Source organism: Leptinotarsa decemlineata, unplaced genomic scaffold (genome assembly GCF_025532065.1).
Source record: "Leptinotarsa decemlineata unplaced genomic scaffold, Ldec_3_MD MMD2_P_RNA_scaffold_12, whole genome shotgun sequence".
NCBI lineage: Eukaryota > Metazoa > Arthropoda > Insecta > Coleoptera > Chrysomelidae > Leptinotarsa > Leptinotarsa decemlineata.
Genome location: NW_027412526.1, coordinates 2,149,544 through 2,161,207, shown reverse-complemented (window position 1 = coordinate 2,161,207; position 11,664 = coordinate 2,149,544). Strand labels below are relative to the sequence as shown.

At 40.0% G+C, this 11,664-nt stretch overlaps 1 protein-coding gene and 1 non-coding gene across 2 annotated transcripts; one reads left to right on the top strand and one right to left on the bottom strand.

The window, feature by feature from the left end:
- Positions 1-5,648: 5,648 nt before the first annotated feature.
- On the top strand, positions 5,649-5,719 carry TRNAG-GCC (transfer RNA glycine (anticodon GCC)). The gene has a single exon. It is a non-coding gene; the product is annotated as a tRNA-Gly (tRNA).
- A 2,842-nt stretch (positions 5,720-8,561) lies between these two features.
- LOC111517805 (pyridoxal phosphate homeostasis protein) lies at positions 8,562-9,743 on the bottom strand. Its single transcript, XM_023174085.2, has 4 exons — positions 9,502-9,743; positions 9,089-9,446; positions 8,790-9,031; positions 8,562-8,732 (listed from the first exon to the last, which is right to left on the bottom strand). Exons 1-4 carry the CDS (start codon positions 9,589-9,591, stop codon positions 8,664-8,666), a joined length of 759 nt encoding a protein of 252 aa, XP_023029853.2. The 5' UTR covers positions 9,592-9,743; the 3' UTR covers positions 8,562-8,663.
- Positions 9,744-11,664: the final 1,921 nt, after the last annotated feature.

The window sequence follows — 11,664 nt, the reverse complement described above, 5'->3', positions numbered from 1 at the left end:
TTATATAGCTTTTTCTTATAATAGATATCTCGATGTGGAGGATAGACTGAAACACTATAGTGGAATTCGGTAATGAGAAAGGTGCTCGGGTGTTGGATTTTTTCGTGTATACAGGGTGTTGAGTCAGATAGATAGATGGAGGACTTATTTAACTACGATACATGTTAGTGGCAGGTCATATAAGTGAACAGTTTCAGTTCCAACGCTATGTTGTGAACATACACACAAACTCATTAGTAAATAAAGACTGAGATCTCAGACAATTAAAAAAAAAACAATAGAACAATTATTAAAATATAGCACAAACAAATCACTTCACAAAGAGGCTAACAATATCGTAATACTACAACAAGAATTATATTTGCAATACCAAGATTAACAACTAACATTTCTTTTTTACATGTTATAATTATACAGGGCGTTCCAAAGAAAACTTGACCTCCCCTGTAAGTTAGAAACGGACATGTAATCGAAAATTTCAAGGAACACGTCACTTTTTATTACTTTTTATTACATCTTTGTTTGATTCCTGAACTAGCCTTATTTTGAATGGATGGAATTTGTAGGCTTTCAAAATCCAAAAAACACATCCGAAACTTATCTATTAACTGTTTAACATATTGATGGCTCACGTTGTGGTCTGGATAATTTGTATTATAAATTCTTGCAGCAGCTTTAGCACCTTTATTATTTCGATAATAGGTTGCAACAACTCATTTTCTTTCCTCAGTAGAATAAACCATGTTGGAATACAGTGAACAAGGTGATTGAATAATTTGTTTGAAGGTGCTTAACAATGTTTCGAGATGAATTTCACTAGTTCGGACTTCCATTGTCTACTATATAAAATGATTTGAAATCCCTGAAACAAGTAAAAAAGAATAATTAAAAAAGAATGGAGAAGGAAATCCACAACGAATTGTCATTCTTAGACGTTTTGGTGAAGAGGACCGACACTAAGTGGGAAACATCTGTATACCGAAAACCCACTCATACGGGACAGTATCTGAACCACGAATCCAACCACCATCAATCGACTAAAAGAGGAATCATCAAGACTCTATTAGACCGTGCTTTTGGGCTCTGTAATACAAAAGAAGGTCTCGAGAAGGAACTAGACATCATCAAAAATGATCTTCAGCGGAATGGATACTCCAGAGCGATGGTAGAAAAGACTTTGGCTAAAAGACAGCAGGAGCCTCGCAAGGAAGAGAAGCCGTCACAACCAGTGCTTGCACTTCCCTACATCAGAGGATTATCGGAGAGGATAAGAAGAATTGTTTCCAAGTACAACATCAGAACCTGTTTCAGATCCGGTAACACTATCCGTAGCAGCCTCACGAAAACCAGGCCCCCAAACGCGGACTGCGATTCCAAGAATTGCATTTACCGGATACCCTGTGAGTGCGGAAAATCCTATATTGGTGAAACTAAGAGGCCATTGAATGTTCGCATTGCCGAGCACAAGAAGCACACACAGCGAGGAGAAACCAGCAAATCAGGAATAGCAGACCATGTTTGGACCCATCAACACAACATCGAGTGGTCCCAAGCTGAGATCTTGCACAGAGAGGAACATTTGTTTAGGAGAAAATTTAAGGAAGCCGCATACATGTTGTCCAACAACCTATTCAGCCAGGCCAGCGTAGAAATACGAAACATATGGAAACCCATCATCAAACGAAAAATGGCCAACTCCCGCCAAAACGGTTATCTCTCACGGAGTGAAGCGGAAAATAGAAAGCAGAGAAAGTGAAAGTATTTCAACGACCTATAAAATAGTCATCTCTCGGAGGAATCAGTCCAGTCATCACCCGAAGACGATTGTAGATACCAATAATCGAAACGTCGTGAACTAACGTGACTTGGAATCTCTACACTTCATTTTTATTATTCTCTTTTTTCATTCCTTTAATTTTTATTTATTCAATTATTATATTTTAACTAGTAGGTTATTTCACTATCATTTCATTTCAGGTTTATTGTTGCTTAATATAATTGTTATTTTCAGCTATTCTTTTTTACTTGTTTCAGGGATTTCAAATCATTTTATATAGTAGACAATGGAAGTCCAACTAGTGAAATTCGTGATTGAATAATAATTCGTGAAGAAGTGACAGTAGCCAACTATCTACTTTTGGTTCTGTGACAACTAGATTCAACAAAAACTACCAATAATTACACAGCCCACCAAAAAAAAAGTTTGTCTTGCTGCCGAAAAAATCAACTGATTTTGGTTAATTCATGTGTGCTGATTCCAAAAATACAAACCTTTTTTTTGTATCAGCTCTAGTTTTCGAGATATAACAAATGCATACTGATGACTTCTAATTGAAGTGTACTTATTGGAAATGTCCATAACATGAAATTAGCGCTAATTGCTTCTTACCTATTGTCCGATAAGTAAATAGTATTTTCTCGGAAATGGCCTTAAGAATCTAAAGGATTCTTACGAGTTGCTTGCCTCCAGACTAAAGGAAAAGAACTTCTTCAGCCAGACACCAAAATTACATACCACCATAATAGAGAAAAAGATCTTTTGCCTTTTTTTTCTCAGCAAGAGGATATGGTTTTTTGTAACAATATTAAAGGACTGTTAGAAAAAATAGGTTTATCGGTCACTGCCGTCTTTTTATCGACAGTTCGTAACGAAGTTTAAAGTGTGTCCTTCTACATAATGGCAACAAATATGGAAGTATAAAAATTGGGCATCCTACAAAACTGAAAGAAGAATATAAAACAATATCGCTGGTGCTGAAAAACATCAAGTATGACTAACATAAGTGGGTGATCTGTGTTGATTTTAAGATGGTGAATTTTCTCCTGGGACAACAAGGTGGCTATACAAAATATCCTTGTTTTCTGTGTCTTTGGGATAGCAGGGCTAAGGACCAACACTGGGGTAGAAGAAAATGGTGCTCTAGAGATGTTTCAGTTCAAGGAGGAGCTAACGTACTTAACGAAGCATTGGTCGACCGAGAGAAAATAATATTACCTCCGTTACATATTAAACTAGGTCTGATGAAACAGTTTGTAAAGGCCCTAGATCAGAATCGTCCTTGTTTTGAATACTTGTCCAGCAAATTCCCTGCATTTAGTAAAGAAAAATTGAAAGCCGGAATATTTGTTGGGCCTCAGATACGACAACTTATGAAAGATTCTCATTTCAGAATCGATGACTGAATTTGAGAAATGCTCAACAATTTTAACAAACACGCTTGTCATATGAGTATTAAAATTCATTACCTCCACAGCCACAAATGAAACGCTTCCACCAAGATATCAAAACGATGGAGGAGAGGTATCAGGGGAGAAAGGACACTCACATAATGGCGGATTACTGCTGGAGTCTTCAAAGGGATCGTCCTTCTGAAACATTTGCAAGAAAATCATAGGAAGTTTAGGTGACTCCGAATAACAGATTTGTGCTGCGATGCTGGTTAGGTTACATGAAAAGTTAAGTTTTTTTGGCAGATATGTGTGATGATTTTTGTAAGTATATTGTTGTGCAATGAATATCATACTTTTTATTCGTGTTTCGTTTATTTGATGAATAGCAGCACTACATATATGTAAATAGTACTGTGTTAAATTACCCTATATGTTAAAAATGTGATCTGTTGTCGTATTTTCTGAAAACGATCTGATGGAGCAAATCTTGTGGCATTTATCGATACAGCAGACCTAAATTACCTAGAAACAGAAAAAAAAATCCGGCAGCAAACTGTGTGTTTACCAGTGAATACGTGAAGAAGTGACAGTTGCCAACTATCTACTTTTTGCAGAAAAACTAACAGTGTCGTCCATTTCAAAATGTTTACTACTGTAATTTAACAACTTCTATAAATGTAAAAGACCTGCGACAGGGCATTGTTCGGGAATGCCGATTTCTGACTCCGGACATCTTCAATAATGTAAGGAACGCTTTCGAAAGTAGAATATATCCAAGTAGGAATGGATCAATTGACGCTGAGCCTATGACAAGAAGCGCTTACTACGCTTCTCTGCTGCAGGCAACCAGTGATGCAATTGCACCCAGGTTTGTGTTTAATAGTTTCCAATAATTTCCAAGATATTTTGTATCTTGCTCTTCTATTATCAGAAACGGAAATTTTTAACAAATAAACCAGTAGTAATAGGTAGATAGATCTTTATTCCTAACAGCTAACACACCCATTGAAATAAAATGTTTCAGACAAGACTTAGAAATTATAAGTAAAATATACAATAAAATCAGTTTAAAAAAATCTGTTTAAAATCTGTTTTTCCGTTAACCAGCTGTCGCACCCCTACGTACGACAACCCTCAGAAGTCGAAACTTGTGTGAGCTAAGGATTAACGAGGTCTTACCTTTTAACGTGTGATTCCTAACACGGGTTGGACGATAGCAAGTGAAGATCGATCGTTCAGACTAGGGCACCGACCAACACGGCAGTCAATTCGAGTGAGTGAACAAATCACCCACGCCGAACCGCTTGGCTACCGACCGACCATACATTACAACAATTTAAGGATTAACAACGCACTAAAATATATTCTGTAGTATAGGAATATTATGTAATGCCCCATGTTGGCAGATTGAATCGAAATTCAAAAGTGACTTCCCTAATAAATTGATAATGAATCTGTCACAACGAAAGGGGCAGTGCTGTGTAGATTTGAGGCGAAGTACGGATTGCGGGTTATATGAATTATGAAGAAATTTTGTGCTCGTTGTGCTCAACGATATAACATTGGCCCGATTCAGAAGAACGGAAAAACCAATTCCTCTTTCTGGATAATTACCACTTTTGGACGCACGTTCTACGAACCAAGTTGACACCTTCAGGTTCACATCGATGATTTCAGGTAGAAGAGAAAGAATGACAAGCGAATAATTGAAAGAGAGAGATTTTTCATACCTGTAAGTAGGCAAAGGTTGTTAAATCAGATTACCATGAGAGAATTGATAATTCAATTGATGTCTAGGATGGTTTCAGTATTTGAAACACAATAAAGAGCGTTATAGCTTGATAGCAGTGGCTTTGAACAGGACTACTCCACAGGTTTCTAATCCTACAGTTCCGAAAACATGCGGTCTGTCAATTCACCTCATCAATGTACTCAAAGTTGCGAGATGATGATGTGTTTTCGTTGTTTCCAAGGGAACCTATACCAAAAACTATTGAATATTTGGGGGATCTTCTGAGGGATGATGATCTCAGTGAAAAGAAAACAAGAAACAGTATGGGTTCTAGTTCAACAACTGTTTCTTCAGGCAGCAAGAATGCACGGCAATGCTCATGGGCAAATTTGAATTGGAAGCAAAAGAGGAATTAGACTACACTCCTAGGACTTTACTTCATTCCCTGAAGACACTGACTTGGTTGGTGAAGAGTATTGCAAATCTGGTGTTGCAATTCTGGTGTTGATGAATGTTGATGTCGGGGAAGGGGGTATTAATTACCCCACTTACCCCTTCCCTTCCTATAAATCTGCATCAGCTTCTCACTAAACGAAAATATGAAGTTGTTATACGGAACGACGGAACATTTGATTGGAGGTTAACATCAATTTATCTTTTCTTCAACTAACTATTTTTGTATAGAACATTTTCAGTAAATTGCAATCATTTCTTCATATACATTATTCCAAAATTTACAAGCATCGCATCGGTGGTTCAGTGGTAGAATGCTCGCCTGCCACGCGGGCGGCCCGGGTTCGATTCCCGGCCGATGCATTTTTTTTAAATTCAATTTCAAAATATCTATCCAGTTTACAATGTGCCTTACATAATCAATTCTGCTGCAGAATCAGCTTATCAGAAACATGGATCACTAATTTAAACCGGTAGCCTATATATAGGTATACCGACGTTGACCGCTCTTAATGCTTTTCGTACAAAATAGACTATTAATTGTAATTTTTGTCGTATATTTGACGCTCCGTCTTTAGCATACCTTCATCCGCCGAACTGTATTGAAACGTCCTTGTTAATCTCGAACATTTTGATGATCGAGAAAGATTCAGTACTTATCTAGAGAAGCGAAGAAAGGCCATATATCTTCATTACAAATATACACCCATTAGATTAGATTATCGGGGAGCTGGCCCAAATCTATTGTGATGCTACTTGTTTGTTAGAGCTCATTGTCTAGCTTGATCTCATTGATGAGACTCCATAGCCTTGACACTGGCCCCTTCGTATAGCTGGCAGCCTCTAGCATCTTGCGTGTCTCAGTCTTGCTATCGCTTCGCATCCACAGAGGACATGCAGTACGGTTTCTTTCTCTTCTTGACAAAACCTGCATTAGAGTCTTCTTTCAGACCCATGTTGCTCAGATGTTTTCTGAGTCGGCTATGCCCACAGTCGGCGAAGGGTAGTAGACCCATCACTACCCTTACAACCTTACGTTTGTGGTTTGGCAGGTCTTCCGTGAATCTGGGCGATGGTTTCTTTATGAACTCGTTCGTCTGCCTCATTCCTGGGAGCTTATTCCACCAATCTATCCATGAATTCATGGATGTCTTTATACATGCTTTCGCTACTCCGCAGAAGGGTTCTGGGTCGATCATAGCCTTGGATGCGTCTCCACGGGCTAGAACATCGGCCTCCTCATTTGTGACCCTCATATCCGGGTACCCTATTTTGGGTCCTTAGCTCCTTGAGTGGGCTTAGACAGCTTCCCACCATCTTGAGAAGACGTAAAATGAGCTAAGCGCCTTAATTGCCGCCTGGCTGTCGGAGAAAACGGCAATAGTTTTATTTGTGAACTTCTGCCTGTTTATTTCCCCCATACAGTGTTCGATGGCCGCTACTCCTACTCGGAACACAGTTGCATTATGTCCGAAGCTGAGTGCGATTCTCATCTTTGCTCTGCCTCCGTAAATACCGGCTCCAACTCCTTCTTGGGTGTTTGAGCCATCTGTATACTAAGTTTCATCCGCTTTTACCGGTAGGCCGTTTTGCCAGTCCTCTTTATTTGGTATGATTTTGATTTTTTTTTAAAGCTGTACTGTGGAACCGTGTTATCCACGGGCATTCCTAGTATTGAATCCGCCTTCAGTGACTTGCTGACTGGGGCTTGCCCCTCCACTAGCCTGTGTATCACCAGTCGAGCTTCTCTTTGTATGTAGATGTGCAATGGTGGAAGTCTGAGTAGGACCTACAGTGCTGCAGTTGGGGTCGTCCTCATGGCTCCTGCGACTCTTAAGCACGCCAGCCTTTGTATACCGCCTAATAGCCTAGCCGTACCCGATTGCTTTGTTCTTGTCCACCAAGTCACTACACCGTATTTTATCATGGGTCTCACTACCCTTATATATAACCAGAGTGTCATTTTTGGGTTCAGCCCCCAGTATATCCCGCACCTTCTATGCATTTCCGGGGCCATCCTGGCCTTATGTGCAGTTTTTTATATATGGAGTCACGTGAGCCTGTGACCGAAAGTCACATCTAAGTATTTGACCTCCGTGGCGAAAGGGACCTCCACTTCATTGAGTATTGGTGGTTTCAGTACTCGCATCACTGTTTTCCTTGTGAAAACAACGACAGTGGTTTTTTGGGCATTCACTGAGAGGCTCTCATGCTCGCACCATCTGCCGACGACGTTCAAGGCATGCGCTCTGAGATGACGCCTGCAAATTTTCCTTTTGTGACTATCACCAGATCGTCAGCATAACCCAGGCAATATATGCCTGGGTTGCCCATAGCAATGGCGGTAGTACGCCTCCTTGTGGGCATCTCTTATCTGCTCTTACCTGAATGGTAGCCTCTTCCAGAGTGGTGTATATTACCCTTCTTTCTAGGCTGGCTTTTATCCATCGACACACAACAGCTGGTATTCCTCTTTTTCCCGGTGCGTCTATAAGTGGCTCCGTGGAGACATTATTAAATGCAAAATGCACCTTCGATGTCTAAAGCAGCTACTGCCATTTCTTTGACGTCTGACGACTTTGATAGTAGTCTGTTTAAGTCGGCCAGCGCTAAATCTGTCGATTTCCCAGGCTGTTTCGCATATTGACGAGCACTAAGCACAAGCACGGTTTTCATCAGAAAGGACGTTAGACTGATAGGTCTGTATGACTTGGGCGTTTGGTCTGATATTTTGCCTATTTTGGGCTGAAAGACTACTTTCACCTTTTGCCATGAATTTGGAATATATCCGCAGGCTACCCAGGCTCAGAATTCTGCTCAGATGTGGTATCAGCATATCCAGCCCCTTTTGTAGCAAAATCGTATAGATTTCGTCTATTCCTGGTGACTTTTATGGTTTGAAATTTTGGATCGTCCCTCTGGTCTCGTTTTTTCGGCGGTCAGCCTCCAATCCCCCGCCGTTGGCCTTCTGTGCCTTGTTGGAAGAAAGGAAGGCCCCCGAGAGCCCAGGAATATACTTTCATGCTTTTCGTGTTTCCGAAACTATCAGGCAATGAAAAACCCTGAATAAATATACTGCGTTCAGCCTGCGGCTTGAACGATCGACTCACACATCGGCCGATTGACTGAGTGAACAAAGCGCCCACGTCGAATCGCCCGACTACCGACCAGTACCAATTTCATTCAATATTGAAAAAGATCAGCATTTTTAGCATACATTTATTTGAAACGAACATGCATTAATAACAAAATGATTGAAAAGCATTTTGGGGTAATATCGTTGCCATCAAATTTGTAAAATACCTTCTCATGTTTTCGGTGGTCTGTGTCCAAAGATAGAAGATCCCACTCTGACGTTGGTGCTTCCCAATTCAATCTGAAACAATATACTATGCAAAACTGTATCTCTCTTACCATTCAGACTCAAATATACCGCGTGCTCGAAATCATCAGACATCCCCATAGATAAAGCTACATTCTTCCAGTCTAGATTCAAACTTTGACATAGTTCGTCTCTGCAGCGCTTCAAGCACACAAAGTCGGGGTTAGGGCCATCTTCCGGATTGTAGCCGAACTTTCCTATGGTCATCAAACCTTCCAAGTGCAGATTTCTACACTCGTTCAAAACGTAGTTCGTCACCGTACAGACTTCTGCAGGAACAATTCCGCTTTTTTCTGTGAAATAACATGGGAATTATTTTTGTAAATATTTGTTTAAAGGTTAGCTCCTACCTTCTTCCCCACTGGTATTCACTTGTATCATTATTTTCAACTTGGAGTCTGGTGGCCCGAATTTTGGCCAGTTTTTGTTCAACGTTTCTGCTAATTTCTTAGAATCCACAGTCTCCACCAGATGTATGTTTGGAACACTCAAAACTTTGTTGACTTTATTTTTTTGGAGGTGGCCAATAAAGTGCCACCTTATCTCTTTGCATTTTTCCAAGATAACCTCGTTATTGGCCTTCTCTTCTAGTTCTTGTACGTAATTTTCTCCAAAATGCCGCTGTCCCTCTCCGTAGGCAGCAACAATGAGGTCAACTGGTTTCAATTTGCTCACGGCTACTAATTGAGGTTCTAGAGCTTGCAATTCCTTGAAAAAAACTGGGGCTATAGGCAAATCAAGATAACGTTTCCAACGTACTTACGGGGCTCCTTCTTCTGCATGCATCTTCAATTTTTTTCAAAACGATTCTTAGGCCTTGTTTTACGTCTGCTTCTGTCATTTTCTTGATCATAACAGGTTAGAGTTAAACTCTCAATAAATATTTACTCTTTCTCGATTTGGAGATGAATGAAAGGTTCATTTATTCAGTGACACAGTGTTTACTTTCAGAGTTCAGATTGGGTAATATTTTTGTATTCATCATTTTTATTTTGGAGTTATTACCATATTGAAAGTGTCTAATATTCCGTTGTCGAGCTTGTATATTTATGATGGTCTGTCAAATCCATAAGTATATTTCTATCGGTAATTCATGACCTACACTTCTTTGTATCCCTTGTATCCGAAGAATTAAAAGAATTTGACATTTCAAATTACGAAGATTTTCAAGTTTTGCATGTAATTCCACGAGCTTTCATGAAATGTACTTGATGAAATTGAAATAGTCCAACATGCGTGACATAAGCATTTTCTTTATTGCGATGACAAATAACAGTCGAGAAACCCCTGGGTTGGGCTACCTATCGGGCGCGTTCCTAGATGGCGTATATGGGAACGGCTAGGGGACTGGAGGCCCTGTGCGTGAAGTCAATGTGACCTTACATACGGAGTCGCCGGAGTCCTGGTCAGTGGCAGAATTAAATAGGGTGAAGGGAACTGAAACTCTCCAAAAGCCTTTGCAAAACATGTCATCTTGGACCAGCCTACCCAAGCTAAGGTGTAAGGAATCGTGCTGACAGCTGAATGACCGCAGGGTGATATGCGGTCACGAGCGATCCCCTTGGGGAACTGGGACAAACCTCATTGTAATCAGCCCACTTCTGGTCATGCGGGGCTCTGCCAGAGGTGACCAACTCTTTCCTGGCTACTCGTGGAAACACACATGCATAAAGCAACTGAAACAACAAAAACAAAAACCAATCCCGTGAATTAAGGCAAGGAATCAGCTGTCCCTGCAGGAAAGCTCCCTCACTTGTGCACCTCCACGGAGACAAACCCAAGAAGGTGGAAAAAGCCGCGCAACGACAGTAATATTGCTGCACCTTCTAAAACCTTCGCGGAGGCTACCGTGAGACACCTCAAGGTTGCCAAAGAGATGCCAATATTACAAAGATGTCTCCTAATGACCTGTCCACCTTCCTGGAAAGGACCGGATGGACGATGACCTGGGAGGACAACTCCTCGGGAGGATGTACAATGGGTCACATGTGGCCTAAGGGCTGTGAGTCTACCCTTACCCCCTCCTCTCTACAGATACCAGAGAGAAAGTTGGGAAAATAGTGTGCTGTAATGTTGTATTTGATGAGTTTGATTTTAAGCAACACAAATGAAAAATCTACGGTACCGTACGCATAGACACGGCGAAAAAACATCGCCTAGCGTTTTCTGTAGTCAAACATGAAGTGGTTCAATAATTCTTCTATTCACCAGTAGATGGCAACGAAAGTAAAGCGCAATTTGCAGCTTCAGCTAGTGCCTCATTTGTGGGAGAATTTACAGGAAATGGTCTCTTTTGAAGTTAATTTTAAATTACAGAATATGATATGTTTCAGTGTTGTTTTTAGAAAAACCATTTTTTGAAGAGGAATGAGAAAGAATCTACTAGGTGAACAATAGACACAGGAAACAAGCAGTTTTCTAGTTATTATTGAAAGTAATTTGAATTGAATTTTTTGGTTTCACTTCTGCTTACTAGATGCCGCTGGCTGTGTTTCACTGCGAATATATTGAGGGAGGGGATATCCTCGTTTATAAAGTTTAGGGATAGTAGGGGGTGTAGGAAAGAGTTTTGAGGCACTTCCAGGTTATATTCGTATGATATCATATAATTATGATATTACTCACTCTAATGGATTATTTGGCCTACAAGTTTCACTGCAAGATAGAATAAAAAAGAGTACCTACACATTTTTTTTTGTATAATGCTTTGCTAGATTTCTTACGTGAAAAGTAATGACATCAACTTGCATAAAGATTGATTTATCGAATATTCGAACTGAGCAGAAACGTTGAAAAAGAAATTGTTTCGATTTAAAAAAGAAAGACTGGCTAAATATACATTTTCACAGCATTTCTAACGTATATTCTACTTCAACGGGATATACATACACAAATATTCATTTCAGAAAATAGTTTTTTCTTATCA

Bases quoted from the DNA above. Each gene is read 5' to 3' on its own strand.
- LOC111517805 (XM_023174085.2), bottom strand. From the start codon at position 9,591: ATGATCAAGAAAATGACAGAAGCAGACGTAAAACAAGGCCTAAGAATC. The intron at 9,032-9,088 runs GTAGGAGCTAAC...GTTATTTCACAG, and splicing joins GAATACCAGTGGGGAAGAAG to AAAAAAGCGGAATTGTTCCT. The intron at 8,733-8,789 runs GTATATTTGAGT...ATATTGTTTCAG, and splicing joins CTGATGATTTCGAGCACGCG to ATTGAATTGGGAAGCACCAA.